This window comes from Mirounga leonina, unplaced genomic scaffold (assembly GCF_011800145.1).
Source record: "Mirounga leonina isolate KUSES-001 unplaced genomic scaffold, KU_Mleo_1.0 Mir_114, whole genome shotgun sequence".
NCBI lineage: Eukaryota > Metazoa > Chordata > Mammalia > Carnivora > Phocidae > Mirounga > Mirounga leonina.
In genome coordinates, this window is record NW_023270265.1 from 37580621 (window position 1) to 37603803 (window position 23183).

Genomic DNA, 23183 nt, shown 5'->3' on the forward strand with positions numbered 1-23183 from the left:
GTTATTTTCCAGGTTTTTTTTTTTTTTTTTAAGTTTTATTTATTTAAGCAATCTCTACACCCAATGTGGGGCTTGAACTCATGACCCCAAGATCAAGAGTCACATGCTCTTCGGGCTGAGCCAGCCAGGTGCCCCAATTTCCAGCTTTATCAAAAAATGACCCACTCTCCCTCCTAAAAACGATGTTACAATAAATGAGAAGGCCTTGTTGCTTAACTTAATTTAAAACCACCTCATAAAATTATTTGTTGTGGCACAGAATTCAACTCAAGAAGAGTCTATATGAAATTCTATTCAAAGGAGTTTAGTGAAAAACCAAAAGAAAAATCTCTTTGAGGTGGCTTCATCATAAGACATTTCACCCTGAGCTGCTCACCATAAGACTCCAACTTCCATTTCTGATTTTCAAGCCACTTAAAAGCAAATTAGCAGCCTTTGATGAGACTTTTCACTTTATAAAAAAAAAAGCTAGTGCCAAAGTTATTTTAAAGTTCTTTTGCATCTTTATGCAGTACTTTAAAACAACTAGAGGTTAATAATGTCTTCTGAATCATACACAACATGAAAGCTATACTGAGTAGTATTTTTATTTTGCTGAATTTTAATTCTTTGAGATTTAAAAATCCACATATGGTATTTATAACTTTGAAATATAGAAATCATCATAACAACCCATTTTTCATATACTCCAAGTAGGACTACTACCTACATGTTAAACATGGCATTATATATCTTAAAAGATAATAAAGCATAATATTACTTCAGTTATCATTTGGCACATTTTTAATTCGAATCTTAAAAATCTAAGACTCCTTCCCAAATCTTCTTCCTGTACAATAGCATGATAAATCCAACATTTAGAAGACTCGACTATATGGATAATTCCTTAAATTTGTTTCACAAAAGATAACAAAAGGGCAGTTTAACTTTTAAGAATGCTCATCTGTAAAACGTCAATACCACTTATCTTTTTGCTGTCATTGAGAGTCAAGTAAGTAAACAGAGTGAAAGTATCTAGCATAGTATGTGCTCAATTAACATTTATGAAAAATCATTGCGATGTTTAGGAACTTCCATGAAATAATAAAATGCATTTCAACTGTTTTCAAGTTTGCAACATTCTTTACAATTATACCATTGACTATGATCTCTTTACCCTTCTCAAGAATGGTTTCCTTGTTTCCTTCTAGGGTAAGACATTTATACTTTAGTGTCTCCTCTCCCTTTCATTTTACTGATCGGACTGATTCGTCTGGCCTAATGCAGGCTTTTTAGACTACTTAAAGACTACTCCCTTTTTTGTCATCTTACCTGTTTCAGAGACTGATGGAGAATCCAAACACTCAAAAACATGCCATCGAGGTGTTTGACCTAGCAATGAGGAAAAAGGCATCTGGCAGTTTGGGCAGTATCCATCATAAACTGGACGTATCTTTGGAGATACTTGTTTGTTTTTGCGAGTCCTGCAATGCTTTCCTGAAGCCGTCTCCTTGTCTTGGGACTGGGGAATACCATCTCCGCAACTAGAATTCTGACTAGAAGCTACGGAAGTCTGACTATCTGTTTCTCCAAGGCACATTTCAGGGTCCTTTGTCTTCTCTTTAGCTTCTGCAGTTCTTTTTTTATTTCTGTTTCGTTTTGACTGGTATTTTCCATCTGTTGCTTTTTCAACAGATTTTGGCATAGTCTCAGAGCAATTATTTGTATGTACTGGTTTTGGTTTTCTTTTAGATTTGTATTCCCAGATGTCTTCTTCCAAAAAAGCATCTTCTAACATGGCAAAATGATTTTTAAGTAAATGGATTTCTTGTTACAAAACAATTTCTTGTTACAAAAATTTTAAAGGGAAATATTTTGCTGAGAAAAAAAAAGTAACAAAACCCCCACTAACTTGATGGGAATCTAAAGCTTTGGTAATTAATGTATTGGCAAACTACAAGCCTTATACCTGAGAACACCTGCTATTCCATTCATACCACAATAAAATTAAGAGAACCTACCACAGGGGTAGCATCTGAGAATTTTCCCATTGTGACCACTATTTCATTCAAGTGTGTCGGCCTTTCCAAGGACTTGATTCATAAAAATAAGAATCAGTAATACTTGGAAAATTAAGCACTAATAGGAAGTATAGGTTCAATAGCTTAATCTTAGAATGAGCTTTGTAAAATTGTTATAAAGCTCCGGTCAGTTCCCTTTCAACTAGACAATTGTCCAAATAATTCACAAATAAAACCACAGTCCCTGGGCAGTTGGCTTAGCAGGGTTTCCAAACATTAAATGGCTATCTCAGCCTCCTAGCACCACCATAATCACACCATAATCAAAGAGGTGTGTGATTCGGGGGGGGGGGGTAGTAATTGCCCTTATCCTTGACTCTTGGATATTCAACCACTTCAGTTTCCTGGGGCAGTCCAGTATCTTCTTCCAGCAGCAACGAACAAACACTGCACAATGGACAAACAGAATTCAACTAAGTGAAGTCGTGCCCGCACTGAGGCCGCCCACACTCCTAAAACCAGACTGCAGACGTGGTCTGCCCTAGACGTGGCCAGCCCTCTCTCCACAGCCTCAAAACCAAGATTCACCTGCCTGATGCCTCCCACCTGCTCTGCCTTCTCTTTGAACTCAGGGGGCTGCAAGGCCACTGAGTAGGGCCTTACGCCTTCCAGGGCAGGGAGAGAGTGAGCTGCGAGCACAGCCCGTTGCATAAAAGCTATCAGAGCCCTCCGCTTCCGAAGTCGGAGGCCCAGCCCACCCGGATCCTCGCCGCAGCCCACCTGCCACCCGCACCCCCTCGGGAGTAGCTCCAGCTGCGTCCGCTCCCCTCGGCTCCCCCCTCCCCTGCTCCGCTGACAATCTGTTCGTGCTCGCACTTTCAGCACTGCGGGGCGACAAATACTGTATTTGTGGACAAGCCAAAGCCATTGCCAGTCACTCCCAGCTTAAAAAAAAAAAAAAAAAAACCTATCCCATGAGGATATCCCTACCCGCTTTACCTCTGGTGTCTTAGGCGGGAACAGGTTCCCCTAGCCTGCTGTGTCGAATCGGCTGACCCTGCTCTGTGGGCGGGACTTTGAAAAAGTTTGTGTCCTTTGGGGTCCTACGGATTTATTTTATTTTATCTTATTTTTGTTCTAAAACCCGCTGATTTCCAAAGTGAAGTGTTGGGGGGTGAATGGTTCTCGGAGCTTCTGGAACGCGAACCCAGAGACTTTCCCCATGCTGAATCTGGCGCTGTGAATGTCCAGGCTCAGTTGTGCCGGGACGCTCTGGAAGGGGCGGGGTGGTTCGGGCCGGTGGCTAAATTACGAGCCCGCGAATTCAACAGTTTGTATCTGAGCATTGGGATGCTTGATTACAAAGGAAAAAGGTGTCGTTTACATGGAGTGGGGGCTGGTGGAGAGTGAGGTGAATGTGCCGTTTTGAAACCGAAGGACAGTAAGCGCTTCCTCCCTCCCCATTCGAGACCGTCCCGCGGGCCCGGCGGCCGCCTCTGGACCGGCCGGAGAGAACATGGCGGCCCCCGGAGGCCGGGGCTGCAGCCTCGCGGGCCTGCTCCCGGCGCAGACCTCGCTGGAGTACGCCCTGCTCGACGCCGTCACCCAGGAGGAGAAGGACAGCCTGGTCTACCAGTATCTGCAGAAGGTGGACGGCTGGGAGCAGGACTTGTCAGTGCCCGAGTTCCCGGAAGGTGAGGGGCAGGCTTCGGGGGGGGGGCCCCTCCCGGAACCTCCCCTTCCTCGGGGACGACGCCCTCCCCTGAAGCGGGGGGCGAGGCGGGCTTGAGCGACCGCGCCCGGGCGGTTCGCCAGCTCTGCGGCTTCCCCGGGTCCCCAGGCGGCGGAAGAGGGTGGTTTTCTGGGGCGCGGGGACGTGCACATTCGCCTCTGTATCCCGAGTCCCTGCCGGGGCCTGGTGTGAACGAAGTAGACATTCCATGAAGGTTTAGTGGCCCCGATTGGCAAAGACTGAAGTGTCCATGCCACCCTGTCCTTTAAGTCTGCTTGCCCAGGATCGTCATTGTCATCCACTGCGCATAATGCTGACATTTATTGATCGCTTCGGTGCCACACACAGTTGTAAACACGTCCGGGGACTGTTTTAGTTATTCCTCTCCACAGCTCGTTGAGACAGCTTAAAGACCCATGTTATAGTTGAGGAAACTGAGGCACAAGAAGGCTAAGTACTTTCCTCAACGCTTCACAGTAACTGCCAGAGCCGGCTTGTGCGGACTCCAGATTGGCAAGTATCTTAACTGTGCCACGCTTACTTGTTCAGAGTCTTGGAACTGGTAGTTTTTAAAATCTGAATCAATTACGGCCCATCTCCAGGGTTTGAATCCCAGCTCTGTGAGTGTTCGCAACACCGGGGAACAGATATTCCCAGGAGTGCTGTTTGGGAAGCGCATCTTGCTGTGATAAGTGAAACCGTACTTTCCCTTCTTTGGTTGGGACTGGCATTGTGTTGTTGGTGTTGGCATGTCTCCTGGCGTGACACTGAAACCACATGTATAGTTAATTGGTTGGATATGGCAGGGTTCAGTATCTCGTGGGAGATACATCAGAACCTTGCCTTTGACAAGAGTCTTACGTGTCTTTGCAAGCCTTTTGCTCCCACCTTCAAAAATGCTTATTTTTCTCCATTACTAATCCTATGCTGAATTTGAAATATTGTGGAGTTATTAGGGAAGAGTTGGGTTCATGACTGCTTCTCCCATCAAAAGAACTTTAAGAGATGAGATACATACGTGTGTATTTTTAAAAAAACTTTGTAAGAAGTTAGTTACGTAGTATAGTGTTATAAACAAGCAGGCCACCAGCTACGTTTTGGGCCCGTGTTTTTATTTTCTAGTTGTGTTTATATTTACAGTGGGTGTATTTTATTACCATGATATTTGACCTTAGTGACTCATAAATAACGACAAAATATTCAGGCTTCATATGTGACCTAGTCAAATTTTCTGCGGGATCTGATTATTGAGCTCAGAATACTAGATAACAGGTTTTCTTGGTTTCTTTATCAGTAAGCTATAATCAAGAAGTTATAAACATAACTTATCTCAGAAACAGCATGCTTTGTTCATTTCTTAAAAGAGATGTGTTTATGGGAAACGGCGGTGTAACGGATGGATTCAGACAGATTTGGGATTAAATCCGAGTTATTTCATTTGTTAGTTGCATGATTTTGAGCAAGTTACTTGATTTCTCCAAGCCTTACTTTACTCCCTCATAAAATAAAACCAGTATTTAGCTTTCAGGTTAATTATGTGGATTAGAGGTAATATATCTAAAGTTCTTAGTTCATAGGACAGCTCAATAAATGTTGACAATTTTTTAAAATTATATTCATTGTAATTATTGTTATTGTAAAATTTATTATTATTAAGCCTGGTAAGCACAATAACTGACATGTAATATACTTTCTTTACCCTCCAATCTACATCACTCTTGACTATTTACAGAAAATAAATTTAAAAGACCGATTCATAAATATTTTGCAATTAAGATGTGAAACATACATAAGTTTGAAGTTTTATATGTTTATTTGATCTGGTATACAATTAACACTTTATTAAAATTCATCATTAAGAGCTTCCTCTACCCTAAAACCTCACTAGGTTGGACTAACTAAGGCGGAAAGGCTAGTTTGATTTGCAGATTATTTATTTTTTAGAATTTTATTTTAATTGAGTAACTCCAGTTACTGTTATTAGTCATTAGCTGTTATTATTCACTTAATTCCACCCAACTTTGGCTTTCAGTTTCTATAAAATATTTTCTGAATACCTGCTTCGAGATGTAATTAATAGTGTTAGTGGCTGCATTTACTTATAAACAATAAGCTCATTATCTTTGTTTTTCTAAATTGGTTAAGTAGAGATGCTGTACTTTTAATATTTAACAAAGTCTTTATAGTGCATAGTTAAAATTGTAAGTCATGCTCAAGTAATTATAAATTCTGATTTATAAAAGTACAGATTAATGAGATTCCATTTTTCTTTGGAGGGAAGGGAACACGTTCTTCATCAATATTAATGTTGCTTCCATGAAATCTATAATAGTGTATTTTGCTTAACTTTGCATTTAAAATATTTTGTATTTAAGGTCTCATTCAAATCCAGAGCACTTTAGTTCTTATGAAATTGGCTTAGGCATTTTGTATGTTTATATTTTAACACCTTGCTCCTTTTTGAATTTAGTCCTGTCTCGCTATTCTTAAGATTGCTTCATTCTCAAAAGCTCATTTGAACCTGATTGTGTACTTAGGTCCTCTTAATATTTGATATTTACTCTCATTTTTACCTAAATGTGTTGATCTTGCTTTCTTTCACACAGACTATTCTATTTCTGAAAGAATTTAGTAGCTTTTTCTTACTATATTTGCATATTGCTGCATAATAGCATCTTTCCCATCTTACGCCACCCCCATCCCTTCCTTAGAAATAATAACGGTTTACATTTTAATGGAAAATTTTAGATAAATTATCTCTGCCTTTTCCTTTAATCATGATAATCTGTTTTGTGTAAATTTCAGGATTAGAATGGCTGAACACAGAAGAGCCTATTTCTGTCTACAAGGATCTGTGTGGAAAAGTAGTCATCCTTGATTTCTTCACCTACTGCTGCATAAACTGTATTCATCTACTGCCTGATCTTCATGCATTAGAACACACATACTCTGATAAAGGTATCTGCCCTTTAATTGTTTCTAACAGACTGTCCTGGCATAGGTACTGGGGGAGTAGCTGACTCATTTGCTCATTGGAAAATGAACATTTGGCGAGACTTCAATGATTCTAAAAGTAATTTCTGATCTATGATTTAAGGACCCCATGTACCTTCTCATGAAGAGTAAAGTTTAGTGATAATGGTTTGCCTTCCTAAAGAACCAGCATTTAGTATATTTTTTTTCTCTGAGGTTAAGGACATGATTTACTTTTTTACGATCAAGTATTTTTAAAAGTTCATTTTGTAGATTTAGACTTAAATTTGTCCTATGAGAAAATGAAACTTGTGACTCTAATCTTATACTCTTCTCACTAAGATATAAAGGTTTAAAGTTCTTATTAGGAAATGTGATTAGACTTCCTTTAATTTCAGATGACATGAATTACAGTGGAATGCCAAATATTATAGCAGATACTTTTTCTTTGACCCTGCATTATTAAAAAACGATTTATAAAGGTTAATGTTTTCCAAAGCACACTAGGAAATCCTCTTTTATGGTATTACAAATTCTGAAGATGTAAGAGATTATACTTAGTATTTGCTTTAGAACTTTGACATTTTTTCAGATCTTTTTTCTCTTGTTTATTTCTTTCTAAAAAAGAGAGCATATGGGGTGAATGCAACTAATTAAAGGTTCCATTTAATTAGGCTTAAATTGGGGCGCCTGGGTGGCTCAGTCGTTAAGCATCTGCCTTTGGCTCGGGTCACGATCCCAGGGTCCTGGGATTGAGCCCCATATCGGGCTCCCTGCTCGGCGGAAGACCTGCTTCTCCCTCTCCCACTCCACCTGCTTGTGTTCCCTCTCTCGCTGTGTCTCTCTCTGTCAAATAAATAAATAAAATCTTTAAAAAATAATAATAATAATTAGGCTTAAATTAATTGAAGCTCCACAGTCGAAGTGGTATAAAGGAGAGAGGGTCACTGATCTTAGAGTAAAAATGAGGATATAGTACAGAATTGAAAGATAACTTAGTTTTAAAAAAGTGATTTTAAAAAAGGAGTGATAGATTAAAATTTTCAGTGCAAGGGAAACCTCGGATGCTTATAAATTGTAATACATTGTATCTTGAAATTGCCAGTGAGATTTATGAAGAACTCAAGTATTCCTGGTAGCTAAATCATGTTTTCAAAAATTTATCTGTATTGATTTAAGAAATAAGAGTATCTCATTATCTACTAGTTTTGGATGCCTCTGTGTCTTGGTCAAGCTCGTGTAAGTGTATTGAACATGTAGTATATGCAGGGTAGTCTGCTAGCTGCTGAGGACATATGTAACAGTTAAATAAAAAGCATCATGGAACCTGAGGAAAGGAGTAATTCACTTCCTCTAGAAGCATTGGAAAAGATTTCTCAGAGGGGGAGACAGTTAAGCTGGAACTTGAAAAATAAGCAGGAGTACAGCTGCAGATGCAAAGGGGGCAGGAGGAAGCTGGCTGAGGAAGCGACGGGGAAATAAGCAGGGAAGCGTGGAAGAGTAAGCTTCTTGGGGAGAGGCCAGTAGTTTAATGTGGCAGGACTGTGGGGACTTCTGGGAAAGATGAAAGGAGAGGAAGGTGGGTTAGGTTCAGACCAGTTGTGAAAAGTTTTCTTAATAGCTTAGCCTTTGTCTTCCACTGAAGATACAGAGATGTTTAAGGTTGTTTATTTATTTATTTGTTTAAAAGATTTTATTTATTTGCCAGAGAGAGCGTGCACACAAACGGGGAGCGGCAGGCAGAGGGAGAAGCAGGCTCCCCACTGAGCAGGGAGCCTGATGTGGGGCTTGATCCCAGGACCCTGGGATCATGACCTGAGCCCAAGGCAGATGCTTAACTGCTTAAGGACCTGAACCACACAGGCGTCCTTGTTTGTTTAATAGGAGGATGAAAGACTGGGTTAAGAATTCCAAAGTTAACTGTTTCGGTACTTAAGATAATCCCTAAAAGACTGTATTTGGTTAACTTAGTTGGTTACCCCACACCTGAAGCAAATTCAAGAACTTCTTGGAATGGGTCCTTGTAACCTCTTTATCGGTTTACTGGAAGCATCATTTTTATAGCACATTGTGACACAAAATAAAAATTATTTTTACATACAAATACACTTCTGAAAAGTAAAGATACTTGAAGATCCCAACACTATAATTTCAAAGAAACATTACTTTAGTAATATGCTGCTTTATGAAAATGCTGGCAACTTCAAAATATTTTCATATTGCTCAAAATATACATTCAATTCATATTCACAAAAGCAGGTGTACCCAGAGATTATCACATGAAAGTTCAATAAGCTGTCACTAAATTAATTTGCTTTCTTACAGCGATGTGTCTTGTCTCATTACTATCTGCTATGTTTCTGAACATATTTGCAGCAATGCTCATAGTTCTTGAAGTGACATTCAGCAGCCTATTCTAAATTCCACGGAATATTCAGTTCATTTCATCAGTAAGCCAGAAATGCTCAGCTAAGTGAGGAAGTGCTTATTAATTTAAAAACAGCCTGGGGGCGCCTGGGTGGCTCAGTTGGTTAAGCGACTGCCTTCGGCTCAGGTCATGATCCTGGAGTCCTGGGATTGAGTCCCGCATCGGGCTCCCTGCTTGGCAGGGAGTCTGCTCCTCCCTCTGACCCTCCCCCCTCTCATGAGCTCTCTCTCTCTCTCATTCTGTCTCAAATAAATAAATAAAATCTTTAAAAAAATAAATAAAATAAAATAAAATAAAAACAGCCTGAAAAGGGTCCAAATTAATACCCAGTCTCCTTCCTCTGTTAAACAGCTTTTAATATCAAGTTTGTAATGGTGACCAGTATCATTTTCACAATAGCCTGAGGCATTATAAATGCCAGAGTCTAAAGTAAAAAGATATTTAATAGTAATGAATGGTTCTGATCTTCAAACATTTAAGAATATAGCTGTGCTCTAAGCTTGTTATTCATAATGATTTAGCACATGTTTACATTAAACTGATAGGTATCTCATGTTTTGGGTTTTTTTTTTCTGTTTCTACTTGAGAGTTTATAAAATTTTTTTGCCTTTTTATGCTGGATGCATTAATGATATGTTATATAATACCCAAATTTAGCACAATGGCTATTAAGGAAAAGTGTTTCTTGTTTCATAAAAAAATCTATTAGGAACATTTGACATATTTTAAAATGTGACTGCTAGGTATATGTTGATGCATAATTAAATCAGACTTACCTTGGGGCGCCTGGGTGGCTCAGTTGGTTAAGCGACTGCCTTCAGCTCAGGTCATGATCCTGGAGTCCCGGGATCGAGTCCCGCATCGGGCTCCCTGCTCAGCGGGGAGTCTGCTTCTCCCTCTGACCCTCCCCCCTCTCATGTGCTTTCTCTCTCTCATTCTCTCTTTCTCAAATAAATAAATAAAATCTTAAAAAATAAATAAATAAGTAAGTAAGTAAATAAATAAATAAATCAGACTTACCAACCTAAATGCCAGGGTACTACTGGGTAAATGCTGGTATTCTCATTATGTAGTAGACACTACTTTTCTGTTTTATACTTTATTAAAAATTAGAAGAATGGAGTTCTAATTTTATAATGACACTAAACCTTTCAGTGACTCCATATATAATTTGATGGTGTGTCAAGGTTCCCAATACCATCACCAGGTTCCATAATTCTTTAGGAGGACTCACAGCTGTAATTTGTTACAGCTAAAGGATACAGAGTGAAAGCAGCAGAGGGAAAAGGTGCTTTGGTGAGGCTAAGTCCAGGGGAGACAAAACACAGGCTTCCTCCTCTCCTAGTGGAGCCATATAAGACAACTTAACTCCCCAGCAAGGAGTTGTTCGAGCACATTTGAGATATTACCAGGGCCTCTCATTAGAGACTCCGCAACCAAGGTTTTTACTGGGGGCTGGCTAAATAGGCAGCTTCTGCCTGGCAGCATGTAGGAAAATTCTAGAGTCCCAGAAAGAAGGCAAGTGTTCAGCATAAACCATATTATTTGTACGACCGGTTTAAGAGTAGCGAGCCACTCTTACTTGTTCTGGGAATGGCAGGCACCCTCCTGAAATCCAGGCAAGGGCCAGCCTTATAAGCAGGCCTTCGAAAGAATACCAGTCAGGCCTGCTATGTTAACTCTTATCTGCACACACTTTATATTTTCTTTTTGCAGCAGTCCATATATTATTCTGTTTTTAAATAGATGATGTGTGATGGAAATATTGGTCAATTTATGGCAAACTTCTGGGATGTTTCAGGAGAGACACAGGGCAACATTAGTTTTTGGAATTCTAAAAAAAATTTTCAAATTTGTATCAGCTCTGTGCTTTAGTGTTCAGTGATTTTGATCTTTTCAGTTCATGTTTCCATTGCTTTTAGTATGAAAGCTAAAATCCTACCTGTCCACACCCTACTTCTCTTCCCTCAGGGTGTTCTAGCCTCCCTGGCTTGCCTTTAGTTTTTCAGTGTCATGGTTCTTCGTGCTTTAAAGCCCTGACACTTAGTGTTCACTCTGTTGGAATACCCTTATCCTTTTTTGCCTAGTAAAGTGTCATCCTTGTCGTTTAGCTCTCAAAATGTCTCCGTTTACAATTTTGTAACATGTAAAACTCAACTGTTTTTAATCCTTGCATTTAACTAGGTTATTACAGTGTTTGTGATTAAACTGTGCTTTCTACTATATATTATGTAAATATAATAATGTCATATATATTGCTATATACAATTATAATCTAGTACAGTTCTATATATCTCTGAAAAATAAGACCTTTGAAGCTTTTAAAATGATTTTTTTGAAGTTATTTTATTACTAATATTTTAGAAGCAGTTATTTTTATATGGCTTCTCCTTCCCTCTTCCCTCCCTCTCTTCCCTCCTCCCTCACTCACTTCCCTCCTCCATCTCCCTCACCTTCCTTTCCTTCCATATTTTATTTTAATGGAGTAGTTTTGATCCCTGTGCTGGCAAAAGATTCATAAAATGAAGAATCTTTTACATTGTTTTTTATTGTGTATGATTAACAGAAAAAGCAAAATATTTTTTAAAAATCTCTAAGATTATTGACACTGAAAAAATGTGAGGCATCGTTACTTAGCAGTTGTCTTTGTATATTAATATAGATATTCTACTTAGACCATATGCTATGGTTTATATATTGTCTAAATATACAGATTTCTTCAGTGTTCATGTCCCATCTATTAATCGTTTTATTTCCTACTATGTACTGAGCACTGTGCTAGTGAATAATAAAACATGCATGATCCCTAAATAATTAATATGAATTATAGTCTTGTTAACAGGGGCAAGACTTATAATCAAATATTCACAAATAGTTTTATACTTCCTGATTAGTGCTAAGAAGGAAAATTACAGGGTGCTATGAAAACAAATAATGGAGTTTAATCTGGAGGAATTTAAAGCTTTCTTAAGAGTAAAAATTGAGCTTGCTATCTAGAAGAAAAGTGTGGCTTTACTATGTGAGAGAGGGTGAAGAACATTCCAGGCTGACGGAGGATTGTGTGTTAAGCCATCAAAGCAAGAGGAGTAATGATATTCTGGAGGAACTGAAGGAAGGCCAGGTTGCTATAACACCCTGAGGGGAGGGGAAACAGGAGTGGAAAACTTACTGGGGAGATGAAATTTGGTTTTTATACAAAGGACAGTGAAGGGTTTTCTGGAGGAGAGTGACATGATGAGATTTGCGTTTGTTTAAAGATTAGTCCCACTCCTGGCTGGGTAACTAATTAGTGTTCAAGAATGGATGTGAGAGATCTGTGACAAGGCTATTGTGCTCCCTATGGGACGTGATAATAGCTTGAAACTAGTTATAGAGGGATAAGATTAATAGGATTTGGTCATGGGTTAAATATGGATGATGAGAGAGGGCTCTTTGGTTGTTACAGAGATATCCTAGGTAGGTTTTTGGCTTGTATAATTAACTGGACAGATGCTGGTGCCATTCAGTGAAAGGACACACTATAGAAAGGATAGCTTTGGAGGGGAAGGTCGTGAGTTTAGTTTAACTGGTCTTTGAGACTTGCACTTCATTCTCCATATGGCTGCCATTGCTCCTAAAGATAACAAGCTAAAACATCCTTTAAATGACTCACAAGGTCGATCCTATCTATAGGTTTATTCTCATTTTGTCCCAGGCTTGCTTTCGTTCTCTACGCTTAGTCACTTAACTTTCTTCAGTCTCTTCTGTCTTTCATGCACTCTGTTTTACGTGTGTTGTTTTCTCTCCCTGAATCTCCTTGCTTATGCTCTTCACCTAATTAACACCTTCTCAGGGTTCCCATCTCTCCCTAATCTTTACTTCTTCAAAGAAGTGTTGGGTATATTTACCAGGAAGAATATATGTATGTATATTTTGATGTAATGTATGTTATGCTGTATATATATATTGTATGTATATTACACATGTAAAGTATATAGAGATTTGACTCATGAATTCCTATTTAATTCATTGGGTTATAATCATTACCATCATTATTTAGATGTTCATGTTGTCCCTGTTTGACGAACGGAATCCTCTCCAGGCTATCACCTGTGTCCTTTTGACATGTCCTTACCATTCTTGGAGCACTTTCACACTTGTCACAACAAAATATTTAAAGGTTCCTCTTGTACTTTCCCAGCCCCTTCCCCGAATCAGCCATTTCTTCAGGGAGTTCTGATTCCTTATATTATTGAATATTGGCAATGGTTTTGAGAAACCAAGATCTGGGCACCACCTGTGCTCACTGCTACTGGGGTGTCTTTGCTTCTAGTCCCTCTCAACTAATTCGAAACTCACTTAGACTATGAGGTTATGTTATTCATTTGAAATACAGTTAGATTCATTTGTTTGTATTTTTAGTTGATTTTGTTTGTTTTTGAGGCTATAAAATTTAAACATGGTTCTGAAAGTCAGAACTATACAGAAAGTATAGTTCCATCTACCTATCTCTTCTACCTGTTTCTATCTTCCCATTCTTTCCATCCCATTCTTCCATTCTTTGTTTTCTCTTTTTTAAAAAAATACCAGTGGTGACCTATTCTAGACGTTTTTGTGCATTTTGCTTTTTTAATGTAGCAGTGCATCCTGGTAGCCACTCCATATAGAGAACTTCCTGATTATTTTTAATAGTACATAGCACCCCATTGTGTGTGTGTGTGTGTGTGTGTTGTAATTTATAATAAATAATTCAGTCCCTGTCCTATCGTATGTATCAGCCTTTCGGTTGTTTTCAATACTTAGCAGTTACAAACAGTGACTAACTTTGTGAATATGTTTTTATATTGCTGGTGGCATATCTTAAGGGTAGGTTCCTAGAAGGAGGATTGCTGGTCAAAGTTAAACACATATAAGTATAGTTTTGTTAGGTATTGCCATATTCTGCACCACGAGGGTTGTACTAGTTTGTGTTCCTGCTAAGAGAGTATGAAGGTGCTTCTTTCCCCACTGCTGCTCCAGTAAAATGTATTGACGTGTTTTTTAATTTGTACTGATTAAATAGGTGAGAAATGGTATCTTGGTGCAGTTTTATTTATTTTTTAAGTAAATGCTACACCCAACATGGGACTCAAACTTATGATCCCGAGATCAAAAGTTGCATGCTCTTCTGACTGAGCCAGCCAGGTGCCCCTTGATGTAGTTTTAAATTGCATTTTAGAATGTGGTTGGAAATCTTTTCATTTATTTGTGGCTATTTATTTTAAGTGGGGTTTTGTCTACCATTATATACTCTAGCTGGTTATTGTATAGGTATATAAAAGCTATTGATTTTTATCTGTTAATTTTGTATTCTGCTTCCTGAACTTTTATTACTTGGTTTGGTTTTGTAATTGTTTCTCTGTGGTTTCCCTAACATGGTATATTATCTGCAAAGAAATTTTCCAAATCTTATTTCTATAATTGATTTATCTAATTTTGTTGGCTAAAAACCCCTCCCAGTTCATTATTCGGTAGTAGTAGAGACAGTGGGCACCTTTGCCTTGTTCTTATCTTATTGGAAATACTTCTCATTTTTCTCCGTTAAGAGGCTGGTTTTAGGATTTGGTTAAATTTATTTAATCAGTTAACAAAGTATTGAGGGACAAAATTTACTTTAAATTATATCTCAATATAACTGATGTTAAAAATAGGAATCTATCTTTTCCTATTTCTGGGTTTGGAGAATTAGGCTACCTGATTTTGAATCTCATTTATCTTTTCCTCTTCCTCAAACATAAAAACAAAAAGGAGAGTAACTAAAACCACACTTGATCATTCATTCAGCAATACTAGGAGACAGAGAATATCGTGGCCTTCAAATTACCTGTAAGTTGAGAAATAAACTGAATTCCATTAAAGGTCCTCTTCTTGCAAGCCTGCAGGTGCTGGAACAGGAATGGGAGAGGCTTAAAAGACTCCATGAGAAAAAGGAGAGTGGTGTTCACAGGTCTTGGGCGAGGCACAGAGTGACCCCCTTACCAGTAGAAAGAGAAACTCCAACACTCAGTGCAAAATACCCAGCACAGGTTTGGATCATAGCACCAGCTCTTGAAAGAGTGTGGGACTAAGAACAGAAGCCTGAGAGAAGCATTGCTTCTTGGAGGGAATCAGATACAGAGGTGTAGTTTCCTTTGAAGGTAGTCTACTTAAAAAAAATAAGAGGGAAAAGTTAAGGATCTTGCAGAAAAAAAAAAAGAGAGAAAGTACACATCAGTGCCTCCTTCCAACAATGCTATCCAAAAATGAAACTGCACAGAAAAAGGGAACTATTGGAAAAGTACACTCTCCACCTAGTAGCCCTGTCCACAAAATGGATGGTAATATTAAAAAGCAGATCACATCCACATAAAACTGTAAAACTGAAAATGTGATTCAGAGTTGAAATGCTGATGAACATTTTTAAAAATGATCACAAAATTGACAAAAAGTGCAACACAATCCATATTGAATTATAGATGGATAGATAGATCTCAAACAGCATTTAGGAATAATGAAAAAGGATCTTGAATCAGAAATTCAAAAACTAAGAATGAAAATGCCCCAAAGATGTAAGAAATGAATGGTAATTGAACTCAGCAAAGGAATAAGAAAAAGATCAGAATTATGTTAGAAGTGGACTAAATTACAAGGTGCCTAAGGGGCAGTAAATTCATATAAAAATGTAATAATGGGCATTGAAGTAAAGCGGGGGGTAGAACAAACTTAGAGAATGAAAATAAGCTAAAAAGAAATAAAAACAGAGGAAATGATTGAATAGAAAGGCAGAAAAGGTCCAACATGAGACTGCTTGGAGGCTGTAGACAAAAATCAAAACAACTGACCAAAACTAACATGTAAAACTAGAATCCAAAAAATGCTCTGAAAATAAAAGAAACCTTGAGTCTACATATTGAAAGGCACTACCAGATACCAGGGAAAATTGACACAGAGCAACAGCCCAAGAAGTATCCTGTTTTAAACTATTACACTTTAAAGATGTGTAAAAAATATCTTCAGGACCTCCAGGAAAAATGACGACTTTCAGAAGCATGGAGTTTAGACAGGACAGACTTTACACAAAAAACATACAAAGCAAAGCAACAGTACATTTTTAAGAATCTTATATAGAGAAACTACAAACCAAGGATGTTATAGCTAACCAGCTATCTTTCAAGAGTCAATCAGGGATATAGAAAACCAATTTTGAATGTCCAAGAACTCAGAATCACCTGTGAATAGATGCACCTGTGAATAGATGCACTTTCTGGTCAATCTACTTGAAAGATAGATGGCTTCTTCTAACCAGGGGTGACTAAGGAAACTGCCAGATGGATGGCTGAAGATTTCATATGTGTACTCATGATGAGAAATAATAAAGAATTTATTTTTTTTTAATATTTTATTTATTTATTTGAGAGAGAGAATGAGAGACAGAGAGCACGAGAGGGAAGCGGGTCAGAGGGAGAAGCAGACCCCCCGCTGAGCAGGGAGCCTGATGTGGGACTCGATCCCGGGACTCCAGGATCATGACCCGAGCCGAAGGCAGTCGCTTAACCAACTGAGCCACCCAGGCGCCCCTAATAAAGAATTTATTATAGGCGCTTGACCTTATATGGTTGTGGGAGCTGCTTATCTAGTCTGCCTATAACTGTTAACTTGTGTATCTGGTGCCTCAACTTGAAGTCAGCAGGTCAGGCAGTTGAAAAGGAAAGATGGAAATGAAATAAGGGAGAGCAAAAGCAAACTGCCACCTGCAGGCATGAACTGGAACCCATGCAAACTTCCAACCTAAATAGTGAGGTGACCAACAGAATAAGTTGGTGTCCTTTGTTGTGGAGCTATACACTCATCTGACCCAGGAGTTAGAGAAGCTGAGGGAGGAGATCTGGCAGGACCTGTGGTACAGCTATGGGGCTTAGCTGCTCACCCACAACTGGACAGCCAGCAAGATGAGACAGCAGATAAGCCAGAGTGTGTGCGATACGCTAGCCCGCGGTGCCCTGCACCAGTCTTCCAAGCAAAAGAGAATATGGCTGCCGCCGCCTTTGCACCTTCCACTTCGCTCACAAAATATCTCTTACAGTAGAGGGTAAGAACTAGGCAGGAATAGAGTACTGGAAAACAGTTCCACTTTAGCTAAATTGACAAAATATAACCTCCGTCACCTGTGGGTAGAAGAATAACGTAAAATCATATAGAGGTGGAAAGAATACAACTAAAGAAAGGGGAAAAAAGGGAGAGAATGGAAAACAGAAAACTATTGATTATTGTATAAGTAATAGGTGGGAATTAAAGGATGCCATTTAAAAATGAGTGACCAGGGGCGCCTGGATGTCTCAGTCGATTGAGTGTCTGGCTCTTGGGCTTCTGCTCAGGTCAGGATCTCAGGGTTGTGAGATCAAGCCTGGCATTGGGCTCCGCACTCAGCGTAGAGTCTGCTTGAAATTCTCTCTCTCTCTCTCTCTCCCTCCCCTTCTGTTCCTCCCCCCGCATGTTTGCTCACTCTCTCTTTCAAATAAATAAATTCTAAAAAAAATGATTGACCAGATAATAAAAGATTATGAAAAATGGGGATTAATACTTTTGTAAAATGATAAAAAGTATTATTACAAAGGTAACCACTGGAATAAAAATACAAACCCTCCTAAAATCCAAAGGACATTTTTTTTTAAGTTTTTATTTTAATTACAGTATAGTTAAGATACAGTGTTACATTAGTTTCAGGTGTACAATATAGTGTTTCAAAAATTCTATACATAGTGCTCATCATGACAAGTATACTCTTAATCCCCATCCCCTATTTCATCCATCCCCCCATTCTCTTCCCCTCTGGTAACCATCAGTTTGTTCTCTGTAGTTAAGAGTCTGTTTCTTGGTTTGTCTCTTTCTCTCTTTTTTCCTTTGCTTGTTTGTTTCTTAAAATTCCACATATGAGTGAGATCATATGGTATTTGTCTTTCTCTAACTTATTTCACTTAGCATTGTACTCTGTAGCTCCATCCATGTTGTTGCAAATGGCAAGATTTCATTCATTTTTATGACTGAATAATATTATGTATACATATGTGTATATATATTTCACATCTTCTTTATACCCAAAGAAATTTTTTTTACAAAAAAGGAGACACCATATAGAGAAACCCAGACAAATATAATATATACAGAAAATACAATAGAGGAAAATATGAAAGAATTTAGATCAGACATACCAGTTGTATCAATAAATGTGAATGAGTTTACCCTCTCCTCTGGAAAGAAAATATCCATCAATTCCTATTAATTTTGTATTTCTCTTTATTTCTTTATTATTCTTAATCAGGAATAGATGTTGGATTTTGTTTTGAACCTCATTAATTCCTGGTTTTATTTTCCTTTCTCTGTGCTTTCTTTTGATTTATTTTGTTTTCCTAGATTTTTATTTTTTTAAATTTTCATCATAAGTGTACTCTTTAATCCCCGTCACCTATTTCACCCATCTCCCCACCGACCTCCCCTCTGATAACCATCAATTTGTTCTCTGTTGTTAAGAATCTGTTTCTTGGTTTGCTTCTCTTTTTTGCCCCCTTTGCTCATTTGTCTCTTAAATTCCACATATGAGTGAGAGTATATGGTATTTGTCTTTCTCTGACTTATTTCACTTAGCATATACTCTCTATCCATGTTGTTGCAAATGTTAAGATTTCATTCTTTTTTATGGCTGAATAATATTGCATTGTGTGTGTGTGTATTACCTTTTTTTTTTTTAAATGTCCTTTGTCCCACACGTTTATCTGTTCATTTATGGATGGACACTTGGGCTGCTTCCATAGTTTGGCTATTGTAAATAATGCTGCAATAAATATAGGAATACATGTATCCCTTTGAATTAGTGTTTTTGTATTTTTTGGGTAAATACCCAGTAATGTGATTACTGGATTGTAGGGTAGTTCTATTTTTAATTTTTTGAGGAACCTCCATACTGTTTTCCATGGTGGCTGCATCAGTTTGCGTTCCCACCAATAGTGCAGGAGGGTTCCTTTTTCTCCACATCCTCACCAACATTTGTTTCTTGTGTTTTTGATTTTAGCCATTCTGGCAGGTGTGAGGTGATACCTCATTGAGGTTTTGATTTGCATTTTGCTGATGATGAGTGATGTTGAGCATCTTTTCATGTGTCTGTTAGCCGTCTGGTGTCTTCTTTGGAAAAATGTCTGTTCATATCTTCTGCCCACTTTTAAATTGGGCTATTTGCTTTTCGGGTGTTGAGTTGTATCTGTTCTTTATATGTTTTGGATACTAACTCTTTATCGGATGTGTCATTTGCAAATGTCTTCTCCCATTCAGTAGGTTGCCTTTTAGTTTTGTTGATTGTTTCCTTTGCTGCACAGAAACTTTTTATTTTGATGTTGACCCGGTAGTTTATTTTTGCTTTTATTTCTCTTGTCTCAGGAGACATATCTAGAAAAGCATTGCTATGGCTGATGTTAGAGAAATTACTGCCTATGTTCTCGTCAAGGATTTTTATGGTTTCAGGTCTCACATTTAGGTCTTTAATCCATTTTGAGTTTATTTTTGTGTATGGTGAAAGAAATTGGTCCACTTTCATTCTTTTGCATGTAGCTGTCCAGTTTTCCCAACACCATTTGTTGAAGACACTGTCTTTTTCCCATTGTCTATTCATTCCTCCTTTGTTGAAGATTAATTAACCATGTAATTATGGGTTTATTTCTGGGTTTTCTGTTCCATTGATCTTTGTGTCTATTTTTATGCCAGTACCATACTATTTTAATTCCTACCACTTTGTAGTATAACTTGAAGTCTGGAATTGTGATACCTCCAGTTTAGTTTTGGTTTTTTTAAGATTTTATTTATTTGACAGAGAGCAAGCACAAGTAGGCAGAGCAGCAGGCAGAGGGAGATGGAGAAGCAGGCTCCCCACTGAGCAGAGAGCCTGATGTGAGGCTCAATCCCAGGACCCCGGAATCATGACCTGAGCTGAAGACAGATGCTTAACCAACTGAACTACCTAGGCACCCCTGTTTTTCTTTTTCAAGATTGCTTTGGCTATTCGAGGTCTTCTGTGTGTTTTCCTAGATTTTTATAGCAGGGTAGTTAATTACCTATTTTAATTTTTGATATAAATATTTAAGGCTCTGAATTGAAGACTATGAATTTTCTTCTAGTATTTTCATTATTTTTTAGAAATTCTGTACTTTTGACTTCTGTTTTACCTTTCTGTCAGGTTAATAGAGAGTTTTTAAATTTCTAAGTGGAAAGGTGTGAGATGATAGAAAATATATATATTGGTTTCTGCCCTGGGTTCCTGGCACAGAAGTCCTGAAATTCTTGTGACTTCCTAAGTGATAAGAGCACTAGGGCATCATTTGTTTTAATACTTGGTTTTTGACCCCAATTCTTGACAGACTTCCTGAATCCCGTGGAATTTCCTGGGGGATTAACAGTGTGTTTTATTCTGAGGTGATCTTTGGTGGGCTTCTGGATGGGAACTGATCACCAGAAGGAAAGAATAAGCCATGATTAGAAGCTTGGGATTTTCGGGTGCCTGGGTGGCTCAGTCGTTAAGCGTCTGCCTTCGGCTCAGGTCATGATCCCAGGGTCCTGGGATCGAGTCCCACATCGGGCTCCCTGCTCTGCGGGAAGCCTGCTTCTCCCTATCCCACTCCCCCTGCTTGTGTTCCTGCTCTTGCTATGTCTCTGTCAAATAAATAAATAAAATCTTTAAAAAAGAAAAAGAAGCTTGGGATTTTCAGTCCCACTCCCCGTTTACCAGAGAGGGAAAGGGGCTGGAAATGGAGTCAATGATCTATAATGCTTATGTGATGAAGTCTCCATAAAAATTCCAAAGGTATGGAGTTCAGAGAGCCTCCAACTTGGTAAACACGTGAGGGTGCTGGGAGAGTGGAGGCCTTGGTGAGAGCACGGAAGCTCCACCCCCATTCCCACAACCTGTCCTGTGTATCTCTATCATTTGGATGTTCATCTGTATACTTTATCATATCTTTTTATAATAAACTGATAAACCCAACTGTTGCCTTGAGTTTTGTGAGCTGTTCTAGCAAATAATTGAATCCAAGAGAAGAGTCAAAGGAATCTCTCATTTGTAGACAAGTCCAACAGAAGTTGCAGATAACCTGGGGCCCTATTACTTGTGATTGGCATCTGAAGTGGCAGGGCCGTCTTGTGGGATTGAGCCCTTAACCTATGGTGCCTGCGCTAACTCTGGTTAGAATCAGAATTGAATCATGGGACCACCCACTCAGTGTCACAGACAGTTGCCTAATGTGGGGAAAAAAACCCATATTTCTGGTGTCTCAAGTGTTTTGAGTGTGGTCATATTGTGAGAGTAAAGGAGAAACACACAGAAATAGTGTGTTTTTCCTAAACAAAAGGCCTTTTTGGGTGCCTATGTGGCTCAGTTGGTTGAGTGTCTGTTGATTTCAGCTCAGGTCTCGATCTCGGGGTTGGTCGTGAGTTCGAGCCCCGTGTTGGGCTCTACACTGGGTGTGGAGGCTACTTGAAAAAAAAAAAAAAAAGACCTTTTGTTTTTTGTTATTAATATTCAGTTTTATTGTATTGTGGTTAGAGTGTATTCTTTATAATGCTTTCTTTGCGTGATTGGTATTTATAAATACTCCATGTATACTTCAGAGGAAAGTATATTATAGTACAGTTTGATATGTATCAATAAGATCTACCTCACTGATTATGTTAATTAGGCTTTATCTTATTTTGTGTCTGCTTGATCTGGTTCACACTGAGAGCAGTGTGTTTTCTGTTTTATTAAGTTGCTTTTTTTATTACTTGGTACATGGATATTCATTACTGTTTTATCCTATTATTTTATCCATGTTGTGAATGCTTTTTGCATTAAAATATTTGTCATGTTTAATGCTTTTGGGCTTAAAATCTACCTTGTCTAATATTAGGATCATGACCTTGTATTGCTTTTGTTTGCCTGGTGCACATTTGCCTACCCCTTTCTTTCTGGCTTTTCTGGTTAACTTTGTTTTAGCTGTATTTCTGATATACAGAATGTATCCAAATTTTTTTCTTTCAATAGTTAAGTCCATTCATATTTACTTATGATTATTATGCATAATCATTATATGTATTAGCTTTTATTTGTTGTGTTTCTTCAAACGATGTATTTTCTTTGCTATTTTATTTTACTAATTGCTTTAGTTAGAAAAAGCTGTATTTTTCTTTTATTGGTTATCTTTGTACTTACAAATTTAAAAAGATAGTAAACATTTGTTGAGCTTTTACAGTATACTAGGTACTATGCTAAATGTCTTATACAGATTATCTCTTTTAATCCTCAAAACTGACCTATGAGGCAGTTACTATTATTTTCCCAATTTTATGAATAAGAAAACTGATGCCCAGAGAAGTTAAGTAATTTGCCCAAAGTAACTCAGCAAGTGGTAAAAGCCAGAATTTGATTACAAGGAGTATGACTCCAGAGCTAATGATTTTTTTTTTTTTAACTTTTATTGTTGCATAATTGACACCCAGTAAACTACACATATTTTAAGTGTATAATCCTTCCCACTCATCCCCACCACCCTTCTTCCCAGTGCCTAAACAACCACTGATCACTGTCATTTTTGTGTGTATCTTCTTTAAAAATGTTGGTGGGGTTTGGTTTTTAATCTTTGGTTTTCGGAGTTTATGGTGAGTCTCAACATGATTTTCTTTTAATTTATCCTATTTGGAGTGAATTTCTTGAATTCTTGAATTTCTTGAATTCTGTAAATTTATATCTTCAGTCGAATTTTGGAAGTTTTGGTATTATTCAAATATTTTTTTCTGCCCAATCTTTTTGTCCTCTTCTTCTGTGATTCCAAATCTACATTCATTAGGTCATTTAAGCTGTTCCACAGGTCCCTGAGGTTCTGTTCATTTTGTTTTCCAGTCTTCTTTCTTTGTGTTCCTTATATTGGATAATTTCCATTGAGCTATTTTTAGGTTTATTGACTCTTCTCTCTGTCATCTCTTTTGTACCATTGAGCTCATCCAGGGAATTTATTTTAAATATTGTATTTTTGAGTTC

General features: G+C 38.1%; 2 protein-coding genes across 5 annotated transcripts in view; one reads left to right on the plus strand and one right to left on the minus strand.

Moving 5' to 3' along the window:
* The window catches only part of DCLRE1A (DNA cross-link repair 1A), a 29055-nt gene extending 26011 nt beyond the window's left edge, over nt 1-3044 (minus strand). For 2 of the 3 annotated variants that reach the window (XM_035029453.1, XM_035029434.1), the window contains exon 1: nt 1312-2832. In XM_035029453.1, the coding sequence (XP_034885344.1) occupies nt 1312-1777 (466 nt within the window). In that variant the 5' untranslated portion in view covers nt 1778-2832. Of the gene's footprint in view, nt 1-1311; nt 2833-2999 lie in introns of those variants that run through there. The other variant, XM_035029442.1, reaches the window with a different exon arrangement.
* Nucleotides 3045-3268: 224 nt separating this feature from the next.
* Nucleotides 3269-23183, plus strand: part of NHLRC2 (NHL repeat containing 2) — a 60095-nt gene continuing 40180 nt past the window's right edge. For both annotated transcript variants that reach the window (XR_004683613.1, XM_035029465.1), the window contains exons 1-2: nt 3269-3694; nt 6538-6690. Coding sequence is in view for 1 of the 2 variants with exons in the window: in XM_035029465.1 (XP_034885356.1) it covers nt 3517-3694; nt 6538-6690 (331 nt within the window). In the remaining variant the exon portion in view is untranslated. The remainder of the gene's footprint in view (nt 3695-6537; nt 6691-23183) is intronic.